At 39.6% G+C, this 26382-nt stretch overlaps 1 protein-coding gene across 3 annotated transcripts in view; it reads right to left on the reverse strand.

Annotated features, from left to right (window-relative positions):
* Positions 1-26382, reverse strand: part of LOC146316543 (transcription factor SOX-6-like) — a 151564-nt gene that overhangs the window by 66215 nt on the left and 58967 nt on the right. For all 3 annotated transcript variants that reach the window (XM_084734171.1, XM_084734169.1, XM_084734170.1), the window contains exon 5: positions 2713-2802. In XM_084734171.1, coding sequence (XP_084590297.1) covers positions 2713-2802 — 90 coding nt within the window. The remainder of the gene's footprint in view (positions 1-2712; positions 2803-26382) is intronic.

Below are 26382 nucleotides of genomic sequence, written 5' to 3' on the forward strand. Positions count from 1 at the left end.
GCGCGCTTGTGTGTGCAGATGGAGGGAGTCAAATCTCTGTCGTGGAGTGAGAGTCAATGTGGGTGCTGTTCGGCTGTAGAAGGCTCTCTGTCGTCCCTTTTTTCCACTTTCCACAGAGGAAATGCTTGCCATTTCAACGGGAGACGATCACAAACGGTTTCTCTCACTGAGAGCAGCTCGACTGCAGAGAGACGTTAGCGACTAAAGTTACGGCACACAAACAGAATTAGCTGTGGCTCAGGAGACCGAAGGCATGTCTCTGTGTAAATTAATCAGTTTTGCAAAGTTACAGATGTACTACTTGTACCTATCTGTTGTTTTTTCTCTTATTCTGCAGCTGATAGTATGTTAAAATCATTGAAGACAATGTTGTAACACTTCACAACTGAAGTAATTGTCTAATTTTTTCTTCATAACTAAGCCAATAAAACTAGTGAGCCCAAGCAGTAGGGTCAGGGAAGATCAGACAGATAACGTTTTTTAATACAAGCCAGTGAGCCTGAGCTCCTGAGGCTCGTTGTTTTAAATACTACTGGAAATATCTTGATTTATAAAAGAATTCAATGAGTTTAAACTGGTTTTCACTCATTATATGTCCTCTATACCTCGGGAGAACAACTTTCACCATGCACACAGTTTCCTCAAAGTAAAACTGAACAGTAAACTACAGATTTTCAGTTCTGCAAACAGTATTTGTTAAAAACCTGTTTTGTGTTATTGATTTTTTCTATGGCTAACATGCATTGGTCACAACTGAAGTCACATTGTCAAACCTCTTTGCACAGTCAGCAAAACAGAAGTCTCTGTGGTCAACACTATGAATTTTTTCATTGCTTTCATACAAAATACCCTCAGTGACCATGTTTTCCAAAATCCACAAACTCTTTTGTCATTCATTCTCCACCACCTGCTGCACATCAGCAGCACATTTTTTCAGATGATAACACACTGTTTTTAAAACTGTTAAAAACGCATTCAAAACAGACTGGTGGCAAATTTAAAGCATTTCTGCAGTAATCATATTGAAGTACGTATAAATCTTACAGTGACAGAATATTTACAAAAAATGAAATAATAATTATTACAAGTCAGACAATTATTTTGGAATTATTTTGTTTGGAAATGTGGATCAAGGACGACAGGTTGGAGGGTGGTGAAAGGGAGAATTTCTGATTCATTCTTTTTTGAAAATGTGAGAAAAATGTGAAAAATCATTCAAACCTCAAAGACAAAAGTTCAGCATAATGCTCCCTGTTGTTTGTGTTTTTAGGTCAGTGTGTTATGGGTGAGAATGGTTGCCAGTTGAATTAGGTTATATTGAGAAATTCTTCAGTATTAAAGATGCTTGTTAGCAATTGAAAAAAAAATGTAAATATTTCTTTTTAATGCTGAAAATAGTCTCCTTTTTCTTATATAAAAGGACAAAAATGATGTACCATATATGTCATATATGATGATGACATTCTGGAAGACAAGTTTCATATTGTATGTGTGGTATTTATCATGACTATAATCATATATTAAAGGACCATTGTGTCAGATTTAGTGGCATCTAGCAGTGAAGTTGCAGACTACAACCAACTGAATACCACTTACTTCACTATCCTCCACCCTTCCCTGTGTGCGGGAGAAAATACGGTTGCCAGGAATTTCAGAAACATGGCAGACTCAATGGTATATAGATATAAACAATTCGTTCTAAGGTAAGGCAAAAACAACTATTTTTATTTTCAAGTGATTATACACTAATTAAAACATAGTTATGAATATTATATTACATTTCTTCCATATTCTTCCAATGAGTCCTCCTAAGTATTACACATTGGTCTTTTGAGCTGATTAACTACACCCTAATGCATCCCTGACCTACTTCTAAACAGGAAAAACAATCAGACATGCAGAGAGTAAGACAAAAAATATGCTTTTTTTTTTTTTTTTTTTTGCTATATCATTAAAAATGGCAGCTTTTTTTGCTTTCAAAAGATGAATTCATTCCCTCTCCACCTGTCCCTCCTGCTGCTGCTGCTGCTGGATGAGGTTTTAAACATGAGATCCCTCCACAATGCTGCTCTTTCCACTGTTGAATACGAGGGCAGGTCGAGAATGCGCTTGCTTGGTGCGATTTACAGCTTCATAAACGCTATTTGCTGACAAAAATATTGGAGCATGTGCAGCCTCTGCCTTCATGCACACCCTTTAATCAAAGTTACAATTATAACCTGTACTGTGTAAACCGGCCATGGTGACAGGTAGGCCTGTGGACCATTTACTCTTTTGCTTTCATATGCAGAAACATGCTGAAAGTATACACACAGAGCAGAGAATTACAGCATATTTGACCGTCTCTTACCCTTGAATTTCGCTTTGCAAAACAGTGTCCTTTTTTGTGCACATACCACTTGTTTGTTTTATAACTGTTCATTTTCAAGTAGAGGTTCCTCAGATGTTAGGGATTTGCAGGTTCCAGACATTCATGTTTTATTGTATTTCTTGCTTGCTCTTTCTTCCTCTCCTTCCTCTAACAGCCCACATACAGCCAGTATTGTTGTGCCATCTGTGCAGAAGGCCACAGTGAAGCAGAAACATTGTCGGCATCTGGTAAACCTTGACAAGCCTCTGTTTGTGGGTGTGAATGTGAATGTTGATTTAGTTGTGCATGTGGACACTGGCCTTCATGTGGATGTTCTCTCTCTGACACGAGATCACTCTTACCTTTGACTTCCCCCAGCAGTTCGTTGGCGTTCAGGCGGTCAACACGCTCCTTCCAGTCCTTAGAGAGGAGCCTCTCCATGCAGGTTGGTTCTGCAAAAAGAGAGAAAATAATCACCCTCACTCTTGAGGTCATTTAACAGCTTACACACACCACACCAGTCCTCACTCCCTCTGCCTCGAATACAGCAGCCTGGTCAGTGCCCCCATGCTTCAAATTATCATACTGTAGTGTCATTTCTGGAGACGACCTACTACCATTATGTTTTGATATGCCACCAGAGTCAGGTGACACACTGTAGTATAGAGAGCAAGAAGGTGTGTGTATGTAGGAGGGCTTTCACCAAGGAAACCAGGGGTCATGTCCTGTGTGAGACCAAAAGTGAATTTTGCTTTCTTTTAACTTACATAATGTTTGCAAGTTACATCTCTTATGTAAGTTACATTACATACTTGATCTTTTCCTCAACTTTACAAAGTAGTTTTGTTGCTGAACCTACAGGAGTTTGTGTGCCTTTATTTTGAAAGTTTACGTAGATGCTGCATATTTGTTATTGGAGTGTCTTTTTGTACTCAGGTGAGAGGCACATGCCAGCCATTTGGCTAGCCACACCTGACCCCCTTAGAGGGATTCCAGTCCAATATCAAAATAATTTAATAACAAAAAGAGTAAATTAACAAAGAGCGTACACTTAAACTCAGGCTGCAACAAGTACAAAAGTCCACAGGCAAACAGGTCCAAATGAACTAGGATTTTATATTTCTGATACAACACCTATTCAGGTTTGTAAACAGTTTTAAGTACAATTGTAATATTGCGGATTCTTGGGTTGTGTTTTCAAAAATAATGCATGTACCACCTGTTGAGTTGGAGCTGTTGTGTTAAGTTCGCTAAAGATGTCTGATATTCATTGACGCTCACTAACATCAACTGTGAAATACACAGCATGAGCAAGAGGAGGATAAAAATGGCAATAAAACAGAAGAGACAGAAGGGAAAATGTCAAGAGAGAAAAGAACACATTCCTATGATTTGATCAACTTCTAAAAATGAGAACAAGGAACCATATCCGCCCTCTTTTTCCTGAAAAAAAAAGACAAGAAAAATTTCAGCATCCATCCAGCTGACCAAATGAGAATGTCTACATTGTACTGAGACGGGGTCTTATTTGTGGCTGTCTTCTCTCTCACAATGTGTCTCATAGCCTCAGGATAATAGACATCAAGGACACGTGGTCTCATAAGATTCATAAGGTCTCATTTGTTTGATAGGAGTCCTGCTGTGAACTTTGCTAAAACAATGGGAACTTTTCAATTCTTCACCAGGCAGACTTTTTCTCTATTTTATGGTACATTAATGTCACTCGTTTTAGTTCCATTACATTTATTTGACAGCTACAATATACTGTAGTTACTTTGCAAATTAGGATTGTGCTCATAAAAAAGTCTTTCAAAAATTGTTATGGGTTAAACCTCTGTTTTTTTGTTTATAAAGTGAGTAAAATCAACTCTGCCTCAAACAACTAAAGTCCAACGTTAAAATTCTGCTTAAATTTATGTATGCAACCTTTTCCTGTTCATCATTGCCTTCGATCATCACTTATTATCATCCACTGGAAGTGTGTGGTGGTGCCTGCATCTGCAAAGAGTCTGCTGTTTGCCGGTATTTTTGCATTTTCTTATTTTTTCCTGTGCACAGGACATTTCACCAACTCAAATCATTGATTTTTGACGTCGTTGGAATGAGATTTAACAATCGACTATCTTTCTGGTGCGTTTACAAACAGGTCTGACAAATCCTACTGATTCCACCTTCAAGACTAATATCATATCAAAACCCATTTCTGATCATTTTCATGGTTGATAATTTTAAAAAGTAGCCATTCAGTTTATTTGCGAGTGTGACGTTTTCATTGTTCTTGATAATGCCTTTCTTTCCTGTGTAGGATTTACAGAAAATGATGTGGCACACACTGAATGAGACCCACTGCACAAACGCAATGCAGACAATTACAACATTGTTGAGTGTCTAACTTTAGTCTTTTTTATTTGAACAACGTGACACAATGATTCTTCTTGGCCCATGATGTTTGGAGGTGCTATAAACAGATATACTGTATGTGTTGCTTCTCCTCTGTTGCATGTCTGACAAAAAAGCCACTCAAGGCGTGTTTGCTGCCTTCACTGGTAGATTAATGTATCATTTTGAATGAAAGTCATCATGATTAACCACAGTAAAGATAAACTAGACTTCAGGTTACATATTCTGAAAGTGGAGACCAGAAGTTGTAGGTTTAATTAACTTAAATAAATAAAACTTGTATATTTAGGTGAAGTTAATTCGAGTTAATTAGAAAGGGTTAGTGGATTCCACTAAATTTCTGTATGAGGTTTTACAGTGACCTTAAATATGAAACACTTTCACCACTTTAGAGTGACAATAGTCCCTGTTACCTTTGTCACCTCCCCGTAACACCGGCACACTGTTTAAAATCGTACACTGGGGCGGCATTGCACCGGTGTTGTTTGAGTATTGCACGCTTGTTGCTTAAAAGAGGGCTCTACCTGTGTGAGTATGTCTAAATCTGAATCTGTTGCCTATACGTACTGTACATGTTCACACACTCCTTCAACCGCCCGGGTTTGTGTGTTCACTGTGGATTTCGTGTCAGTGGACGTGCCACAGATGGAGTCACGGTCACGCAGGGCCCCATGCCGAAGCCTCAGTCACCAAGGACGTCAAAAAAAAAAAAAAAAAACACACACACACACAAAAAGGAGACATTCTGGGGTGCTGTGTGGAAAACATGCCCCTGAGGGCTCGCCTGATTTAGAATGGTTAAGTCAGACAATAGCTCATTTGTGGTGCCTTTATCCTGACAAAAGGCGCTATAGGCATTCATAAGGGCACATGGCCTATTGTGAATGGCTTAATGTTTAGTTTGTGCGTATGGGCCCATTGTGTGGTCAAGACATGCAGCCCGCCGGCCGAGCACAACTTCCTCATTGAGTCCATTAAAGCCTCGCATGTTTACAGTCGGATTATGATTGTTGTAAATAAGCTAATGCAGCCGTCCAGATCACATGGGATCAGTGTAAACAAAGGGGGGACAATGGCAGCCATGGAAGGAAGGAGGGTGGTAGACAGCTAAACGACAAAGAAACAACTTAAAAACTACAGGAATATGGTGATTTCCCATATTTGGGAAAAAACAGCGGGTATTTCCAGACGGATGGTTCACATTGCAGTAAAATAATATAATTAATACAATTTCCCCACCCTCAGGACAATGGAATCCACCTAATTTGTCATAGATTTACTGGACAAGTGGCTCCACTGGATATATATTGTGTACTTTTTGGTTCAATAGGTGATATTTACAGCCGGGTAAAGGGGAAAGCTGCAGGATGGGGTCAGAAAAAGAGGGGGGTTTTTTTCATCACAAGACCTAAAGACGCCAACGTGTGCTCGCCGTTTAAAACAAAATTAGGGAGCGCAATTTATGGGAGCACTTAGGGAGGAAAATACAACCTGTAACTCCAAGACACATCTGCATAAGTCAGCCGTGTGTGTACTCTGATGCACAATTTATACCCCCCGCGCTGATAAACAGATCAGACTCGGAGACAGTGGGGGATGGGAGGGGTGAGGTGTAAGTGGGGATGAGAAGAGGAAGAGAAGAAGAAGAGAAGGATGAGAGGGAGATGTTTTACCCTAGATGGCTCTCTATCTGTCCCCGAGACCGAGTCTGGGATCAAGTGCTGTTTAGATTGGAGGGTGGATAAAAATTCCTCGCCGTCCGAACACCGACTCCTTTATCAAGTGGAGGAAAAACGTGGAATACGGGTGGTTTAAAGAGGAGGAGGAGGAGGGAGAGGGAGGATTGATGGGGTGAGGAGCGAAGAAGGGGCAATGAAAAGAGAAAAAAGAGGGAGAGACAGCATGAAGGAGGGAAGTATAGGACGATGACAACAGGGAAGGTGAGTTGAGGAGCAGGATGATGAAAATGCTTGTTTCATTTTCTTTAAGTACAGAGAGTTGTGTGAGCTTGAATACAAGGATGAGAGCGATTAGAAAAGCGAGGATGTAGGAAAATAAGAAAGAAGACAAGGAAAGAGAAAATGACGGGGAGAATTAGAAAAAGTCAGGAGAAATTGAGAATGATCGTGAAAAACTGTTCAAAATCAGAGGTTCACACAAGAACAGTCACTTCTGATTGGCTGCAGCATGGCTCCTGGTTTAAAGAAGCAATTCACCAATCATTATGACCACCTGCCTAATATTGTGTTGGTGCCCCCTTTGCTGCCAAAACAGCCCTGACCCATCAAGGCATGGACTCCACTAGACCCCTGAAGGTGTGCTGTGGTATCTGGCACCAAGATGTTTGCAGCAGATCCTTCAAGTCCTGTAAGTTGCAAGATGGGGCCTCCATGGATCAGATTTGTTTGTCCGGCACATCCCACAGATGCTTGATTGGATTGAGATCTGGGGGGAGGCCAAGTCAACACCTCAAACTCATTGTTGTGCTCCTCAAACCATTCCTGAATCATTTTTGCTTTGTGGCTCAGCGCATTATCCTGCTGAAAGAGGCCGCAGCCATCAGGGAATACCGTTTCCATGAAAGGGTGCACATGGTCTGCACCAATGCTTAGGTAGGTGGTATGTGTCAAAGTAACATCCACATGGATAGCAGGAACCAAGGTTTCCCAGCAGAACATCTTCCCATAGTGCATCCTGGTGCTATGTGTTCTCCAGGTAAGCGACGCACCCGCACCCAGCCATCCACGTGATGTAAAAGAAAACATGATTCATCAGACCAGGCCACCTTCTTCCATTGTTCCGTGGTCCAGGTCTGATGCTCACATGTCCACTGCTGGCACTTTCAGCAGCACACAGGGGTCAGCATGGACACCCTGACTGGTCCGCAGCTATGCAGCCCCATACACAACAAACTGCAATGCACTGTGTATTCTGAAACCTTTCTATCAGAACCAGCATTAACTTCATCAGCAATTTGAGCAACAGTAGCTCGTCTGTTGGATCGGACCACACAGGCCAGCCTTCACTCTCCATGTGCATCAGTGAGCCTTGGCCGGCATGTCACCGGTTCACCACTGTTCCTTCCTTGGACCACTTTTCATAGATACTGACCACTGCAGACCAGGAACACCCCACAAGAGCTCGCTCAAAAACTCCCTCAAATCCTTACACTTGCCCATTTTTCCTGCTTCTACTTCGTCGACTTTGAGGACATAATGTTTGCTTGCTATCTAATATATCCCACCCACTGACAGGTGCCAAGAGATAATCAGTGTTATTCACTTCACCTGTCAGTGGTCATAATGTTATGCCTGATCAGTGTATGTAGCTATTGTAGCTATCTAAAAATTAGTGCAGCAAGATCAAGCCTCTACATGTGGTTGGATTACTTTTTTTAAGTCTGGCATTACACTGGTTAAAGCCAGATTAGTCTATAATAAGAAGAAGAATCTTAAAAGCTACAGAACTATTATAAAAGTCACCATCTATGTAATATCACAGAACCAATACTTCTTTTACTGTTAATTGTAATTCTATCACATTTTAGATACATTTATAGCATTAAACTTGAATTTAACAGTTTAATTAATTAAATTACTCATTAATTAAATTAGTACATATTAGTGAATTTTTTGATAAATTAGCAAATGTAATTAACCTTTTTTACATGGAGAAAAAGCTATTTTCTTTTGAATTGTTATTTTTAATTTTTATTTATTAATTTATTTATTTACTTTTTCTCCTCTACAAAAAACAAACAGACAATGGTCTTATTGGACATTTCTCATTGGTTGTAAACAGACGGTTGCAACAGCAGCAGGAGAAGACAGGCAGGAGAGACAGCAAGAGAGCAATAAAATAAAAGTGATGGAGAAACAGAAGGAAGGTGAAGGCGATAAGAAATGGATAAAGAGAGAAAGTTGTAATAAATCAGCACAGAGGCAGCCAGTGGGCTGGCAAGTGTTTAGGGTAAACACACTTTTATCACCTGTCCCCACGCCAACCTGCCATGAGACAGTGTTTTGGGTGTTTTACACGAGCCACAGGCAACGGCAACTGACTCTGTGTGTTACCGTGTGTGTGTGTGTGTGTGTGTGTGTGTGTGTGTGTGTGTGTGTGTGTGTGTGTGTGTGTGTGTGTGTGTGTGTGTGTGTGTGTGTCTGGCAGGCAAGCATCAACACTCCCAAACAGCCACTGCCAAAAACAACACAGTGTGCCACAGGCTTTTACTCTGACTGAGTCTCTTTCTGTATTTTACTCGCTCTGTTTCTGTGAGTTTAAAAAGTTCTCATGTAATGAATCTTTCAATAAAATATTCTTAATAGAGCACAATGGTGGAGGTTGGTCGAGTCTAATGTACATACGATAAGTAACAAGATGTTATGTTATGGCCAGTGGCAGATTAAGGTGGTCGTGGGCGCCTGGGTCACTCTTTGTGTGGGGCCCCCTAAGTCACTGTGCATTAAATGTAATGCGTAAATGTAAAGCTAGAGCCAGCAGGCAATTAGCTTAGCATAAAGACTGGAAGCAGGGGGAAACAGCTAGCCTGGCTTCAGTCAGAGTAAAAAGACATCTGCCTACCAGCAGCTCTAAAGCTCACTAATTAACACCTTATATTTCAGTTATTTAATCCATACACATGGATTAAATAACATGCTAAAACTATTTCTCAGCCAGTGACTTCCTGGAGTTGAGAGGACCATCACAGTGGCAACAAGGCTCCAGAAAGCCATTACACACAGAGAAAAAATAAATTCACATATTACCAAAAATACTGAACTATTTCTTTAACTTCTCTCCTTCTCTCTGTTTTATGTAAACATGATTGTATCTTTACTTTATTGTCACAGAATCTGATATTTGCTTATATGCAGCTGCCCATTTTCTGTACTGAATATTCAACAGGAAAAGTTCAATGTCCGTCCAAGCCTTGGAAATGCCCCAGCTGTCAGTCATCTAACCCCGTCTATGCAAAAAAATTTGTTTTTTCCCCTGGAATAACGCCTTCAACTCCAACAACTCTATTATGACATGTAAGTTAATAAAATTGCACGCAGTGGGAAAGCTTCTTGTCTGGGAAACACTTTCTGAATCAGTAAAGTTTGTTTCTCACTGAACAGCACCTGAAAAATGTCAAGAGAATGTCATCACACCTTCTGTGAAATATCATACATGTTGTTTCTTTCATGCCAAAACAAGACAAGTCTCCACTGTGGTTGTATGGTCTTTAGCTGGATATATTTTTCTGTGTTTGGCTTCAGGTGAAAGTGTGAAATTTGACCATAATTCAAATACACAAAAGAACAATAACAAATCTTGAGAGAAACTTTCCATTTGTTTTCTGACATGCTGTGGGTCTACACTCAGGAAGCCAGTTTATTTGCTTTACAGAAGCATACTTAATTCACATTTTATATTTGATGACATTTCAAAAGTTCCCCTATAATTCACTTGACGTTTGGATGGAAACATAGAGCCTCATTCACACACACAATATACTGTGCCAAAGCTCGGGAACTCCTGAGTCTGCAGTCAAACGCCAAGGTAAAGAGAGAAAAACATTAATCTGAAAAATTAGTTAATGTTAAACATAACAAAGGCCAATGTTCTAGTGGGTACCTGATGTTTGTGTAACACATCTATGGCTGAAAAAATACATTTCGGGTCTTAACTTCGCTACCGAACATGTGTAAATGGAAGCTGACAGCTACACTTTGCACTTCCAAATTTATGTCACTTCAGCTGTAGACCCCACAGAATTAGAAAGAAAGAAAGGAAGAAAGAAAGAAAAACACAAAGACAGACGGGTAGAGAGCAACTGAACGGGCAAAAAAGATAAATAATACAGAAATGACAAATAACAGTCACTAACAGACCAACTGCTAACTTTAGCTGCACAGAACAACTGCTAAAGTTATTGTGCATTCACATACTCCTCTGATGGTCCCACTCTCCAAAACTGGAAGTCGTTATTCCCACTTCGGTGAGCTCATGTGCATTTAAGTCATAAAGTGGAAACATCATGCTACTTAGAGCAGAGGGTAGTCAGGGAAGTAGGAGACTTGATATCAGGATTAATGCTTATAATAACATACATAAACGATATGTAATATCACTGTATGTTGTGATGTGAACAGTTACAACTTAATACTATATTGTAAATTATTATATGCATTATGTTAATTAATAAAGTTATCAACCAAACATTTACTCTCATCTGTCATATTGCTGCGTATATGATGTCAACAGACAACAACTCGGAAATTTGTGTAACAAAATTTTCTCAAACTTTCTGAGTTGTTGTTCGATCTAAAGGAGGGGTTCACATGAATTTTCCCAGTTGGGAAATCATTTTTCCCATTATTCCGACAACACATGAATATGCTATTACTACGCAGACCAACCACTAACATTAGCTGCACAGAACAACAGACAAACTGCTAATATTAGTTACTCAGAAATTCAGTTAGCTCCTACCTAACCTGTCAGTATTCTACTAACTACTACTGAAAAATATTTTGGGACTGTAGGTTGTGATGCTGGTGACCAGGATAGTGTGTGGGAATATTTTTCTGACAGATAAATGTGCAGAATTGGCTCTATAGATGGACAAAAAGTAAACCTAATGAACATAAAACATTTTGTTAGGCTAAACAGTTTTATCAAATTTGGTGCTGTAGTAATGAAAAAGAAATGGAAAGTGCTTAAGTTATGTTATTTTAATACTGCAATACTTAGATGACGTTAGTACATTTTTTAACAAGTAATTAGTTATTGTATCAGATGCATTTTTAAAGTAACCCTCCCAAGCCTGAGAAACAGACAGATAGGAAGAAGAAAGATACAGAGAGAGAGAGCGAGAGCAACTGAGAAATGGAGCGGGAGAGGCACAGAGAGAGCAGCTGTCCTAACAGCTGGCCAGCAGGATTGATGTCTCAGTGAAATAAAACTCAACATATGTCCAAACATGAGGAGACAGGGCAGCCAGGAGGAGGAAAAGATACACACACTCAAACACACACACACACTCCGATATGAGAACACTGGTGCACTGTGAAGCACTTGAACATACAACACACACACCACACACGCTGATTAAAGAATGCCAGTACACTGCTGAGACGTTTAATTGCACCGAGAGTTTTTAACACACACACACACACACACACACACAGTTTGAATGGCCTATCACTGCTCACTCAGTGTTGTAAAACCATTAAACTGCAGAGTGGTTAGCCTGGCTGCGTGTTAGCACGGTGTCCATTTCACACACACTATTTTCATCTGTCAGATGACACCCAGACTCTCTTGTCGCAGAACATGGCCTGAGAAAGCAGCCGGCCCAGGGGGGGTGAGGTAGGCCTGTGTTACCCTCTTTTCATACATCACCCCATTCACACACTCACACACTCACACACACATTCTTTAGCTTTTGCTGCCCAGTGATAATGCTCCAACAGAGCGGCAGGCCACCTGTAGGAGCCACATGTTAGCTTCATGTGTACTGCTGCAACCACAGATTTGATGTTGCTCTAGTCCAGGTTGATTTATGATTATTATACCAGGAAAATAAATGTTATTTCTACAATTTAGAAAAAAAGAAAATACAGTTTATCAACAATAAATTCAATTAAAAAAAATCCAGTCAATTAAGAATGTGTTATAAAAAGTGACAAAGAAATGGGGAGAAATGGACGAGATAAAGTGAGGGGCTGCTGCTAACATTTTTTTTTTTCATTATTAATTAATCTGATAATTATTTTTCCTGGATGCTGGATTAATTGATTGGTCTATGAAAAGTCATAAAGTAGTGAATCACAATTTGCAGGGCCCAAAAATGACATATTTAAACTGGTTTCATCTCCAGCAGCCATTAAATCATCTTAAGGCCTTTATGGGTACAAATGTTGGTGTAAAATCTACAAAATGTGTTCTACAGAATAAATTTGAGTTCTTCAGTCTTGAAAAAACATATGCATATCCATTTATTGTATAGGATAAACAACATCTTCTATAGGGGACAGGGAAGGTGGATAATTAAGAATGCACCCAAATTATTCAGGAAAGTACAAATAATTTATATATAATTGATATCTCTGTGCACCTCTACAAGGCGTTTTCGAAATTACAATAAAGTAGACTACACGATATCCACTACAGGGAACAGGGGAAGTGATATATTAGTTTTCATTTTTGTAAACTTTAGATAGCAGCATATGAGGGAGTTAATGCAAATCAAATATCTGCTGAAAAACCAAAGAGCAGCAACAGACTGAGAAAATTATTTTAGCATTTTTGTCTCCTCATCTGACAAAATACAAAAAAGCATAATTCAGAGGCAGCCTGCACCTAATAGCAGTTGTGGGTATAAATTCATATGGCACACGCACTAAATCCTAGCTCTGACCTTTGACCTTTAACATTAAAATGAATTACTGTATATAACTTTACCTGCAGCAGAGAGAATTAACTCAGGCCCCATCTTTGTCCGGGTGGGGCTTTGATTCCCACTGGAGCCGCCCATGCTAAAAATACTCACAAAGTACTCCCTCCCAGCAGTGTAAAGTACTTTATGTGATATAAGGTGGCCATGCTGCCAAAGGCGCCCAGGTCAAAACCCTGCAGCCCTGAATTAGACAAAGGATAGTGTTTCTACTGAAGGTGTGAGCTTAATACTAGAAAAGCCTGGCTGCTGATCCCTGCTGTGCAGCCTCAGAGGTCAGGTCTGCCCCACATTACAAGCGCTGATACAACACACTGCAGTCTGAAAGTTAGAAAACCACCTCTATGTTAAATATTATAGTCTGTTCACCAATGGAGCTGCAGGAATTTAAGGTAAAAATCAACAGAAAATGAGCACCCTCATCAGGCCAACTTAAGACACGTCTGATAACACTTGGACAAATCTTATTTTCATTTCTCAGCCATCACTTGTTTTATAAAGAATAAAAGCCCTGAAAATTTCTCAGATATTTTCCGCTTCTTCACCTCAGTTCTTTGTGTGAGAGGTGGAGAACAATCAAGCGAGAGTGACTGATGAGCTTTAAAAACTGTTTGAGCCTGAGCGTATGATGCAGCGCAGCAGCAACAAGGTCACTGTGGATTTAATTAATTTTAAATGTAAAGTAAAACATCTATTCAGTGGTTAATGACAGAGCTTTCATATTTCATCTCTCTTTGTCTCCTCACATTTTTCAGGTTTTATTTATTTAATTTTTTTTTAAAAGTAAACACAAATGGTCTGTTTATGAATAGAAATTACCTTCTTCCTTAAGAACAAAATTAAGTTTTGTACGTTTTACAAAGAAAATCCATTTTATTAAGTCAGAAGCGACCAGAACCATGCACTCTTAAATGGGTTCTTCCTGAGGTTCCACCCAGAACCATTTGCTTTTGAAAAATGCTTTTTTAAAGTAGAGGTTCTTTGTAAGATTAAACGTTCCATTAAGAACCCATTTTATCCAAAAAGTTCTTCAAAGATTGTTGATATCCTTGAACAACTCTTTCATCAAGGGTTCTTTGTATTATTTAAAGGGGTTCTCAGTAGAACCCCATGGATGGGTTCTAGATTAAATCATTGGAACACAAAATGGCTCTTGCTCAAACACATTGTGTAAGTTCTAGATAAATTTTTGGAATATAAAGGGGTTCTCGGTAGAACACCCCGGGTTGTCTCTAGATGAAACACTTAAAACATGTAAAGGTTCTGGATAGAACCCCTAGAAATGGTTCTGGGTGGAACCATTACACCATAGTATGGTTCTTTGTTCTTTTCCACCAACAGAACAGGGTTCTAGATGAAGCACCTGGAATAAAAAAGGGTTCTCGGTAGAATTCCCTGGGTGGGTTCTTGTTAGCACCTTTAGAAGGTGGAAAGGTTCTTGATAGAACCCCCAGAGAGAGTTATGGGTTGAACCATTACACTATAGAAGGGTTCCTTGTAGAACCTCATTTAGGGGGTTCTGGGAGAAATCACAGAAGGGTCTAGGTAGAATTCTCTGAAGGGGTTCCAAGATGAACCTTAATAAAAGGTTCTACCAGGAACCAGAAAGGGTTCTCCTATGAGGACAAGCAAAAGAACCCTTATGGTTCTAGTTAGTGCCTTAATTTCTAAGAGTGTAAAGTCAGTGAACTCAGACACAGTAATGAGTCTTCAGCTGTCACTTTACTGAGCTGTATAAACGTTAAAATCTCAACCATCACATAAAACAAAACTAGAACTGAACACACTCACATCCAGAGTGAAAAATTGCTTCTTTGTAGAACGCACGCTTCCAAAACACCAGTTCAAGACCCGAGCTTCTGGTTCCACTTTAGGTCTGATATATGAAACCCTCCCCTGCTTAGCGCACACACACACACACACACACACACACCCCGACACAGACGTACGCACATACAGACAGCGTGATGTGTGGTTTAGACACAATGGGAGCGTTGTTTTGGGTTTGGCCCTCAGGGGAGCTGACGTGGGCGGACCCCACGGTTTGGGTCACAGAGGAGAGATGGGGGGAGTCAGGGAGACAAATATCAGCAAGGAGTGTGGGGGGTGGGGGTGGGGGGGGGGGGTGGCGAGTGGACAACCAATCCACAGCTGACCAAAGAGGAGAGGAAAGCGGATCCAACATGGCCGCCCTGATCCTGATTCTGATGACACCTCCGTATCAAAAAGTTGTCAGGATGAGAGAATCAGCCTCAGCAGGCAGCCAGGAGCTATCATCAAACACAATAGGCCTAGAAATTATGTTTGTATCTTGATAAATTATTTTCATAATTACACTGTAGTAGAAAATGTAATTCCTGCCTGGATTACGTTGTCAGACAGACACTTTTTTTTTTTTTTTTTTTGAAACAATAGTGGTTGGTGAGGTGGATGGCAGGCGTACAAAGTGTAGAATTTTAACACCACAGTGTTTATGTCCAGACTCCTGCAATAAAAGTGCTTTGGTTAAGGCCAGGAAATACTGTCATTTTGGGTAGGTTCTGGCAACAAAAGCTCTTTGGTTAGGGTTAGGGAAAGATTGTCTTTTTGGTTAAATATTATGTAGCTCTCATGTCACAGACACAGCTGACTTTTGAATAATGTTGTAGTCACAGTGAGTGCTTAGTGTCCCTGCAAAATCTCCCTTTTCAGCAGAAAAACAAATATGTTGTCAGTGACATTTTTACTGACACATTCAGTATTTTGTAACTTGCCAGGCACATTAATTTCTCTGTGGTGTTAATAAAAGCGTATTTTTGATCGGCATTACATTTCCCTAAAAAAAACCTATTTGCTGTTGCACTTTTAGGATTGGCTCCTCCATAAAATGATTTAGCAAAATCACTGTTGTTTCAAAGCCAAAACAAAGAATCTGTGCAGACAGAAAAGTGAGAAACACATCAGAAGTCATTGAGTCTCATAATACACCTTCAGCTGGAACAAGATAATGCAACTTTTTCTTTTTGCAATCACTTTTATTAGGCTTTCTTATTGCTGGTCTTTATATATTTATTTGAATAATGCCCACTTTTTAGGCAAAAGACCATTTTGAACAGATTTTCTCATCCAAACTGCAGTGTGTAGATGTTCACCACAGTTTACAACAGTATTTTCAAACATTTTCTGTCAGGCCCCCCTTCAGAAGTGGGAAAAAAAGCTCACATTCTCCCACCACACAATTTTTCTCAATCATTAACAATCATAGGGCAAACGATAAAAAGGATCAAATTGAATTTTGGTTAAAAATCAGGACAATAGCATCAGAAATCAGGGCAGTGCCTCAGAGTGTAGTACAGAGTATACCTCCAGAAAAAATGTAAAGGTCAATGCTGCTAATGGTATTACTACAGTTGTTGTATTAATATTTTCAATATCCACAATAAATGCAGATAAAGTCACAGATTGTTTTCCATCAAAACAAAAAATAATTACCTCTACCTTTTTAAGAAAATTATTAAGTTTTCAAACAAGTCTGTTGTAAAAAGAAAAATGACATCATCCAAGCAATTTTGGACTAGTTAGTAAGTTAATTAAAGATGCAGAATACTGTAGATCAAAGCTGTGCCTGTGTTGGTTCAACTAACTAACAGACTAACAGTTTTCATCACAGTTTGTATTTCAGCAGATTTAAGTCCACATCTTTGAAGATCTGTGTCAAACACACTCCACTGGTTTCAAACATGATGTGTCTTGGCTTTGACACAGGCACTATCTCTTTTTTATTACAGTTGAATCATGCTGGCCTTCGCCAGATGCTAAATAATCAGGTGAACAATTTGGCATTTTGCTGAAATCCTAGTAAAAAAGAGGGACTTGATAAAATCACAGTTTAATCTGATTCTTTTGGACGACATTCAAAACTGTTCCGGCAAACCACATTGCATGCACTCGTACCATATGCTGACTGGCCTGCAGCCAAACTGAGCAGGAGAGGGCTACCAGGCATATCCCACTGACTGTATCTGTAGTCAAGACGCACTGGCTGTGGCTGATCATTAGTAAAGAGATCCCTATCAATTACAGAGGAAGAGATTGAAACCGACCACAAAAAGTCCGTGGGGAGTTGGCTTGTTGGCAGAGCCGAGGAGAGCAGTACTGACCACCAAACACAGACAGGGACACGCAAAGTTCAACATTTAAGAATTAAGTTTTTGTTTGGGGAAAAAACTGAGGCTTTCTACACACAGGGCTGACAGGAGTTTACTTGAATCATTTTGTCTTCCCTTGTTAACATAAATAGAAAACGATTATAAGTATAATTTTATATATTAAGATAAGTCATTTTAAGTCAGGGTTGTTTGGTTTGACAATAATGAAAACGCTGCGAACCATAATAAAGGTTAGCATTGGCAGTGTTGACAGAGCTAGCTCAAAGTTCAGTTCACATTAATTTATTCCCTTTTTTAAAAATTTCATTGTATATAGAGTAGAGTTTGTGCTATTCATGTCTTGTATTTGTAGTGTATATGTGTTGGCATTTCTATTGATTTGTATTGTTATTGTTTGGTCCCCCGATGGTGCACAGATGCTTACATTGTATGCATGATTAACCTTCTTATTATTATATAATGATGAAATTCCATGTCCATAAATGTAAATTTACATGTAAGAAACCATGGTTTCTCATGGCCTGGATCATTTATATTCATAGTTATTAACTTAATAACTATAAATTAAAAAAAATATACAACAATTTGAGAAAGTTTTAAACTACAGCAGTCAGCAAATTTGAACACTAAAGTACAGTTGAAATTTCCAACTGGGAACTTCGACTATGCATGCAAATTTCAAGCACATTAAGAGAGGCCGCAGATGTATCAGTCTGCTTCTCACTGCAACAGAGACTCCAGTCTGCAGTCTCGGTCATACACTTCATGCTCCATGAAAGAAGCTACAAAGAAAGTTTTATATCACATCGACACTTCTGGTTTTTATCTGCTGACGACATGAGCACCGTCATTTCTCTCAAGTGTGAACAATGTTCACTTTCATGTTCATTAATTGCAAATCGATCTGTTCAGTTAACAGTTCGCCCAAAACAAAACATGGGCATTTTCCCTGCTCTTGTAAGATATTCATGCACACAATACTAAGTTGTGGTTACAGTCCCTACCTCCTTACACTTAAAATGTAATAAATTTAAGCTCTTTGTCTGAAATTAAATGACAGAGTAGTTGGTTCAGCTTAATATCTTAAGCTTATTGAACATGTTTCCTCAAGTACAACAGGTATTTGTATCAAGCCTGTCTGACAAGAAAAGACACTAACTGGTTTTTAGTTAAAACAAATAGTTAATTTTTACAATGCACACATACACACACACAGAGAGAGAGAGAGAGAGAGAGAGAGAGAGAGAGAGAGAGAGAGAGAGAGAGAGAGAGAGAGAGAGAGACCTCTACCTGCACACAATTACAGCTCAAGCTGCCAATCCCATAGAGGAAGGCAAACAGTGCCAGAGCCAAGACCTTGTTAATTAGCCAATAAGCTTAACTCTCGGGCCGACCCAACTCGCCTGTTAAGCTGTCATCACAACTACTTCCACCTGAGTGTATGAATCCATAAGCCCTCACACACACACACACACACACACACAGAAACAGGTCAGACACACAGGGCTCACAGGGCCACCTTAAGCTGGAAGTTCAGTCATGCTCTATAGCTTCATCTGTAGCTTAGTTAAAAAAGTCTACAGATGATTTAACCTTCAAACAGTATTATTAGCATTACCAACAGGCCTGGGCTGGTAGCTAAGATGCTATTGTTATAATTTCACTGCTTCACAATTGATCAACAATTGAAAAGAGTATGGTTAGTGAAAATCAAGTAAAATAACATATTTGAAAGCCACCATCAGACAGCAGCTAATATTAGCATTCAGCAATTTGCAAGCTAATAATAGCTAGAGCTTTCATTTCTTTTGCAGCAGAAAAGCAAGAAACACAGTAAATAACATCTGCAGTTGGGCCAACATTGTACTGAAGCACTAAACGGCTATTCCTTGAGGGGAAAGGGTGTTTTTTTTATTCAGTAACCTGGAACACAGCAGTGCAACAGTTGAGCTTCCCATCTTGAGCGTGATGTCATGTCAGAGGAAAATGGCCTCCATGTGAATATAGTGAACACACAGAGGTACACTAATCAATGACGCACACAATTATGCATTGCTCCCAACTCACCAACTAACTAGACCTCCTCCAGAAGAGGACATACTTTCCTCAGTTTGAGTGGCGGAGACAGCAGAGATGTTGAAACAGGCTTTCAGCAGTGAGGGAGAACAAAGTGAAGCCTGGCAGAATGTCTCTATTGTCACAGAGGAACAGCAGGGTTAGAGGAAGGCCTGGCCTCACTCTGACCTCCTCTTCCAGCTGGAGAAGCCATTATATGGGCGATTGGGTGCCCGACTCTGGCCTGGCCTCAACTCAAGACACAGTGCAGACTTCTCCAACCAAACTGGACAACACGGACTTAAACACACAGTACAAGGACAAGGCTCATAAAACAGTTGCTGCACAAGAAGTTGCAAGATGTCACGAGACTGTGCTGATGTAGAGGAAGCAGTTAGTCAACTACAAACTTGTTTCCCCTTACTGCATATTTATTATAGCTAGCATGTAGTTCATAGTGCAATTTATTTGTTAAGTATACTTCAGACAAATGGCTTTGACTCTAGGTGTAAAAATGAACCCTGTGAAAATGGACCTCCAACAGGCAGCCCAGAAATGGCTGCATTTCACTGCGTTTAAATCCATCTAAAATAAAAACTATAATAATCAGAGCATTCATTTTTTTTGCAGAGGAAAGCTAAGACTTCAGTCTTTCAAGTTACCACATAAATTACGTTGTGCGTGGAGGCAACATGCGGTGGCAACGTGCACTGGCAGCAGAGCATTACCCCGAAATGGCTGCGGGAGTTATTTGTTCACATGACGCTCTTTATATCAATTAAAAATAAAAGCCATAATGGCTATACATGAATTCTTTTTGCAGCAGTAAGGTAAGGTTCCCGTCATTTGACTGTATGCTTGTGATGACGTTGTTAAGTTACATTGCATGCAGTACACAACATGGTGACAACCCCAGCAGAGAACCAGAGTGGCAGATGAACAGTACATGTCAGACAGAAAATCACAGAAAGAGAACAGAGTCAGTAGTGTTGAGCATAGTTTGTACATATTTTAGGGACATTAAGCATTTTAATAAAGTCTAAAAATTAGATTACAATAAGAAAAAACATATCAATGTAGGTACTTGGAAAATATTTCTGCTGCAGATTAAACTCAAAACACCTTTTGCACTGTGCACATAAAACTCTAAATGCCTTTGCACTCTGCTCATAAAAATGAGCATATTTCAAAAACTAAAAAAAATGTTCATAGTTCAAAGAATTTGTGGAGTGGTAAGAAGTTTTTAGTCCATGTTTTTACTTTCAGTAATCTTTTGGATCAGTATTATTGTGTGTTTATTTAGTAGAGTAGTAGAGTTGCTTTTTAGATCCCTAAAACCTGATTTTCATCCATATGTTTCGAAGTAAATAAAGAAAGAGAAACCATATTAATCAATCTTAGTTTCAAGAGTTTAATGCTTCAGAAACTCAGTTAATCTGCTTCATCAGGAGTGTGTGAGTGCGGTATGATCTGATTTGATTGACAATGGCAATTTTCAATACAGTTTAAACAAGAGCGCACACACACAAATACAAAAAATATCTCTAGAAATAATCTAAACTCTTACATTAGGGCCCCTATTTGTTATCATGAGAGGCTAATTGAGAAAACATGTTTACAGGGCCTTTATGCATGCAGTGCTGTTATAATTGAACATAAAGTTTTTCCAGCTGAAACAGGACACTGGGCAGACAAAAACAGAAAATGGTTGAGTGTTTTGCACCTAATTATGAGTTCAAGTTTCCACAAAAATGAATGAATTGAAGACAGTCATGATGACTTATGAAAAGAAAGTCGGTTTGCTGGATCCCGGACATGCACCGTCACATCATGTTGCCACTAATGCTATATTGGAAGTTGTGTTGTTGCCCATTTCCATATGTTGGGAGGAGCAGTGGGTGATGTTCACAAATCTGATACTGTATCATTGGGGTTTTTATGAATGCTTGGTGTGTGCCTTGAGGTAGCAACAAAATGTGCAGTTTTCTTGTAACAGTTGTGTGTTTGGGGTGTGTATAACAAATGGCACAATGAAGTCTATAAGATTTTAAAGTATAGATCATATTATTCGTTGCAGGGTTGTGTGAAGTGCTAGCTGATAGTCAGTGCAGTAGCTACAGTAGATGGTGTTCGGCACTCCCCCAGCAAGGAGAAGCAGAGAGGAGAACCAGATTAGAAGCTATGCGACATACAGCTATGAACAGGATCAGCAACAAAAGGTATTTTAGCAACTTTATAAAAGCCCCATCTAATAAACGCTATTTAGAAAATTTTCACCATTTTACTTTGCTGTGTGACAGTGTTCTCTGATAGAAAACTGAAAACCAAACCAACCAAACTCCTTTGGCAAAATCAGTAATTTTACTTCACAGATGTTGCTGGCCCACCACTGCCTCGATCTGTTAGTTTGTGTTATTGTGTGATGTTGGTGTTTTAAAACATTAGCTTGGATTCACCAAAGTCACACAGAAAAACTAACAAATTGAAGCAGCGGCTTACCAGCAACTTCCACATTCTGTGAGGTAAAGTTACTGATTTTGCCTATGGAGTTTGGCTGGTTCAGAGAGCGCTTTGTCTGGCTACATAGCAGCAGTTTTCTGTCAGAAAAGGCTGTCTGACAGCGAAGTGAAGTGATGAAAACATTCTAAATATAGTCTACAGTTAAACTGGTATTGATTTTGTTAGGTGGACCTTTTTTAGGTCTGGCTAAAATGTGGCTAATATACCCTGCTCTGCTTTTCCAAACCCTAGATTTCTTAATACAATGATTTGTGTACAAATCTCTTAGACCAATGCCTCTTCAGATTGAGGGGTGACTGTCAAGTCTGACTGCCTGTCAACAGCAGTGAGTGATGATCATAAAAAAAACATGAGAGAGAAACGTCCCATCAAATCAGTACACTGTTTGATTCGAAGCCTCGATCTATCCAGTCAGTCTGCACGCTTTTATCAGCGGATTTTAACAGTGCGTCTTTTGGTGTTTATTTTTTATTATTATTTTGTTAGGGGTGCCACTCAGCCTTCATATATTCACAACCAAACCTGCACTGTATCATCTGTACTGTAACACTAAGGAAAAAAACATCTCCTGAGACTCAACTCTTGTCCAGTTTAGGTACTTAGCAGTTGAATTCATGAATTAGTCACACAGGTGTCTGTTTTATAACCGCTCTGCAGCAGCAGTACAGTGTAGCGGTAATTGAGCCCAATCTCATTTGCAAATGAAACACGTGAATTGTACAGTAATTCATACTGGCTCGGGTGTAAGCAGGGATTAGAGTGATGTTAAGTGTTTGCCAGGCGCCAGAGCTGCTATAGGCACATTAGATGGCTGACTAAGTTGGCATGAGGGCACCATGGCCATGCCAGGCCCTGTTAACTGCGGCTCGGCCCCCGGGAGCCACAACAATACAGATAATGATAATTCAGTCATCAAAACTGAGCGTGCCTGATTGCACTCTTCACTCGGTTTGATGTCCATCAGTTTTCAGATAAATCCGTCCTCTCCTGACTGCTTTTTCCCCTTTTGTATCAGGGGCTCAAGGAGACGAGGTGAATTCAGATTAATGATCACTAACAAGGACCCTATCAATGTTAAGAGACAGTTATTGTTCGGGTTATTATTCTCTGTTTATTCCAAGCTTTTATTTCCCGTCCTCTTTATCGCTTATTTTTAGCTGCTAAATGACAGAGGATGGAGGAGTGCTTCCATTCCACTGCATGTCTGGTGCCCACATTTTCTCTTCTGATGTTCCCTTATCCCAGCCTTGAACATTTTGTTCAGTAACAAGCCTACCACCAGTTTAATAAGCGCTAAGTGCTTTGACAGTATAGAGGACGCCTTTTGTGTGAAGCAAGCTTTTGTTTCTAAACCTTTGCACAATGCAGGTGCAACAGAAATGCAAAATGTCGGACCTTCACCCTCTTGCCATGCATTTTGTGAGAGTCCGGGCAGAAAGGCTGTGTTTGCAGCCACCAGCTGTGTGTCAATAAAGCCAGCTGACACAATCTTAAAGAGTTGATAAAGCTTTTAAAAGCTGAGGCGGCAGTTGGGTGAAAAAAAAAAAACAGTCTCCCACACTGCAAAGCGAGGCCATGTCTATTCATCACAACTGTCACAGGCACTTAGGGTTTCTCTGAGTAGCGGACACCTAACAGCGTGCCGACAGGGGGTGAGCACAACACGAAGGCTAACAACGACATCATCCGCACTTTAGCTCAGGGCTACAGTGCACGCAGGGGTCAGCCATGTTAGGCTAAGCGAGCGTTCAGTGGCTAATAGGGTTTTGTTCCATTTGATCATACAGCCAATCTAACCTGGGAGCACTCAGCTGAGTGAACCGCTTTCAGCAGGAGGCGGAGGACAAGGCAAGGGACAGCATTGTTCAGGCTTTAATGTGAGTGCCATTTGAGTAGATGATCAAATCTGGTCGTACTGTAAAGAGGATTCTGAACAAAACCATGCTTTATGTGTCTGTCTAAATGAACACATATTACTGAAGAAGAAAAAAAGACTTTAATGCAGAATGAACCTGCAGAGCTTTCTGACATGCAGCGTATGAAATACAAAATGATCTCTCATCTGTGCCACACCAGGAATTACTATATAAGCCTATTTACCAGGACGGCCTTGCACTTCTGTCTGCATTACATTCCTCTAACAAAACAAAAAATCTGACAGCTTATGAATTTGGAATGCTTTGCCTTTACCAGCAACACACAACAAAGCTTTAAATCAGGATGTGAGCAAGGTTGCCTGTTGAAGAGGGATTCCAAAAATGTGCCAAAAGTGATTTCAAAGGTTCCTGAAGTTGAAGGATAGAAACACAAAGAGGAAGAGGAACAGCAACCCCCGTCATAATACAGTGAAAGTTGCAATGAAATGAAGAAGCATTATTTCCACAAATTAACAAATGAGAGAAAGAGTACAAAGGGTGTGGAGATTTATCGCTCCACAGTTTTCAATGTGACTGTTTGCCACTGAAGGAGACCTCATTTAATGAAGCATTCAGCCTCAGCCATCTATTGATCACCTCCTCTCATTTTAACTAAACTCATTAGGCGAAAAAAGCAGTGGTACTTGTCAATCTCAATGTGTAGGGTTACATTAGGCTCCAAATGAACATGAGCATTACCACAGTTAGCAATTCACATGAATGTTTACAAGGCCCAGAGACAGAGTTATTATTCATGCTAACACTGTATGATTCAGTGTGCCTGGTTATATTGCACATGTTTATCTCATTTGTTTTTTTTTTCTCTTAGCTAAGTGTTCGCAGAGTGATCAATGCTGCTGGTCCTCAGGGATAGCAGCTCCCCTAATTAGCAAAAGAAGAGACAAGCTCAATAGTAAGATAAGGGTTTTTTTCCCCCCAAAGAAATATGCAGGAAATTTTAGTCTTTTTTTTTTTGGGCATGAATGGATGAAATATTTCAAGCTGTATTTACAGAGGAGCTGCCGTGCTGCTCATGTGTCCGTATGCAAAATCCACTGCTGATCTGTTTGCCTTTATGCACGAGCTCGTCTTTTCACACACTCGACAGGCAGCACTCGAATGAAAAGTGCACAGAATTTTTCAGGTTATTGCTATACATTTTTCATTTTTTTTACAGTTATGCTTTTTGTTTGTTTTTGTTTTGTATTGTTTTGTTTTTTTTACTTTTTATAAAAGCTGTACCTCAAATCATAAATAAGGGAACTTCAAACTCTATATGATCCTGTTTTCTGAATCTAAATATACCATCAGCTAGGACAGCAACTAGGACTGGGTATTGTTTAAAAAAAATATTATACCAGTATCAATACCAGCACACTTTGAGTAATACTGATATGAATAGAGTACTTCATTGGATACCTTTCTTTCAACATTGATTTGATACCCATCATGTGAATGGATTTAATGCATTTATTTCTATCAGCATAGTCATACTACCCTAAACTCCAACTCGATCAAATACACCATGCTTAACTTCTCTACACAGATTGTGTGGATGGTAGCTGCTGTACAGGGTTTGGCAGTAATGGATTACATGTAATCGGGATTGCATAATCAGATTACAAAAATAGGTAACTATCAGCCCATATTACATTTGAAAAATGTGTAATTAAGTTATAGTTACACTATCGAGGATAACTTAATTGCATTTTTGATTGCATCTTCAGACTATGGCACTTAAATCAACTCATGAATGGATTTTCTAACAGATTAGTGCAATATTTTCAATTTTTCATACTTGATTTTGAAGTAATACAAACAAAATCCCCAAATAATCAGATTAGATTACAGAAATCCTTGAAAAAATTAACAAAATTTTCTTCAGGTTTACTGAGATTGATTAATTATTATTAATATTTAAGTTTTTAATGCAGAAACAACAGGATCATTTGTTTTGATATCTCCAGCTGACTGTGTGCAGAAACCGGGCATAAGATTGAAAAGAGGCAGATTGAGAAGCTAAGCAGGGTCGAGCCTGGTAAGGAGGAGAAAGGAGCAACCTACACTTCTGATGGAAAAAAGCAAAAAGAAGACACTCACTTAAAATTGTCCCTAAGCATTTCCTTCCACTCAGGTCCCCTTTGATTTGACGGGAAGATGTCACAACACTTTTGAACATACACACTCTCACACTCACAGGTTTTTCCTTTCAAACCAGTTTCCGCACTGTAGATAAGAGGCAAGCTACCTATCTTTCAACTAAAGGCACTGTGTAGTGTACTATGCCTCTGGCTGTCCCACTCTGGCCCACTTTACTGTATCAATAACAAAGTAAAACCTTTAAATGAGAGAGATCAAGCGCTCCTCTGATATCATCATGATTACTATGTGCACATAACAGTAAAGAGGGGTGTTGGATGGTTTTAGATCTGGCTGGCTGTGGGGTGGAAAGGGGCAAGCCGAGGCATGCTGGGAGACTGCAGCGCTTTCCTGTGTTAGTGGTGTAGATCAGAGGAGCAGAGGAGAAAGGGAAACCAGTGTTTTCACTGA

This window comes from Lutjanus erythropterus, chromosome 13, assembly GCF_056507025.1.
Source record: "Lutjanus erythropterus isolate fLutEry1 chromosome 13, fLutEry1.hap2, whole genome shotgun sequence".
Lineage (NCBI taxonomy): Eukaryota > Metazoa > Chordata > Actinopteri > Lutjaniformes > Lutjanidae > Lutjanus > Lutjanus erythropterus.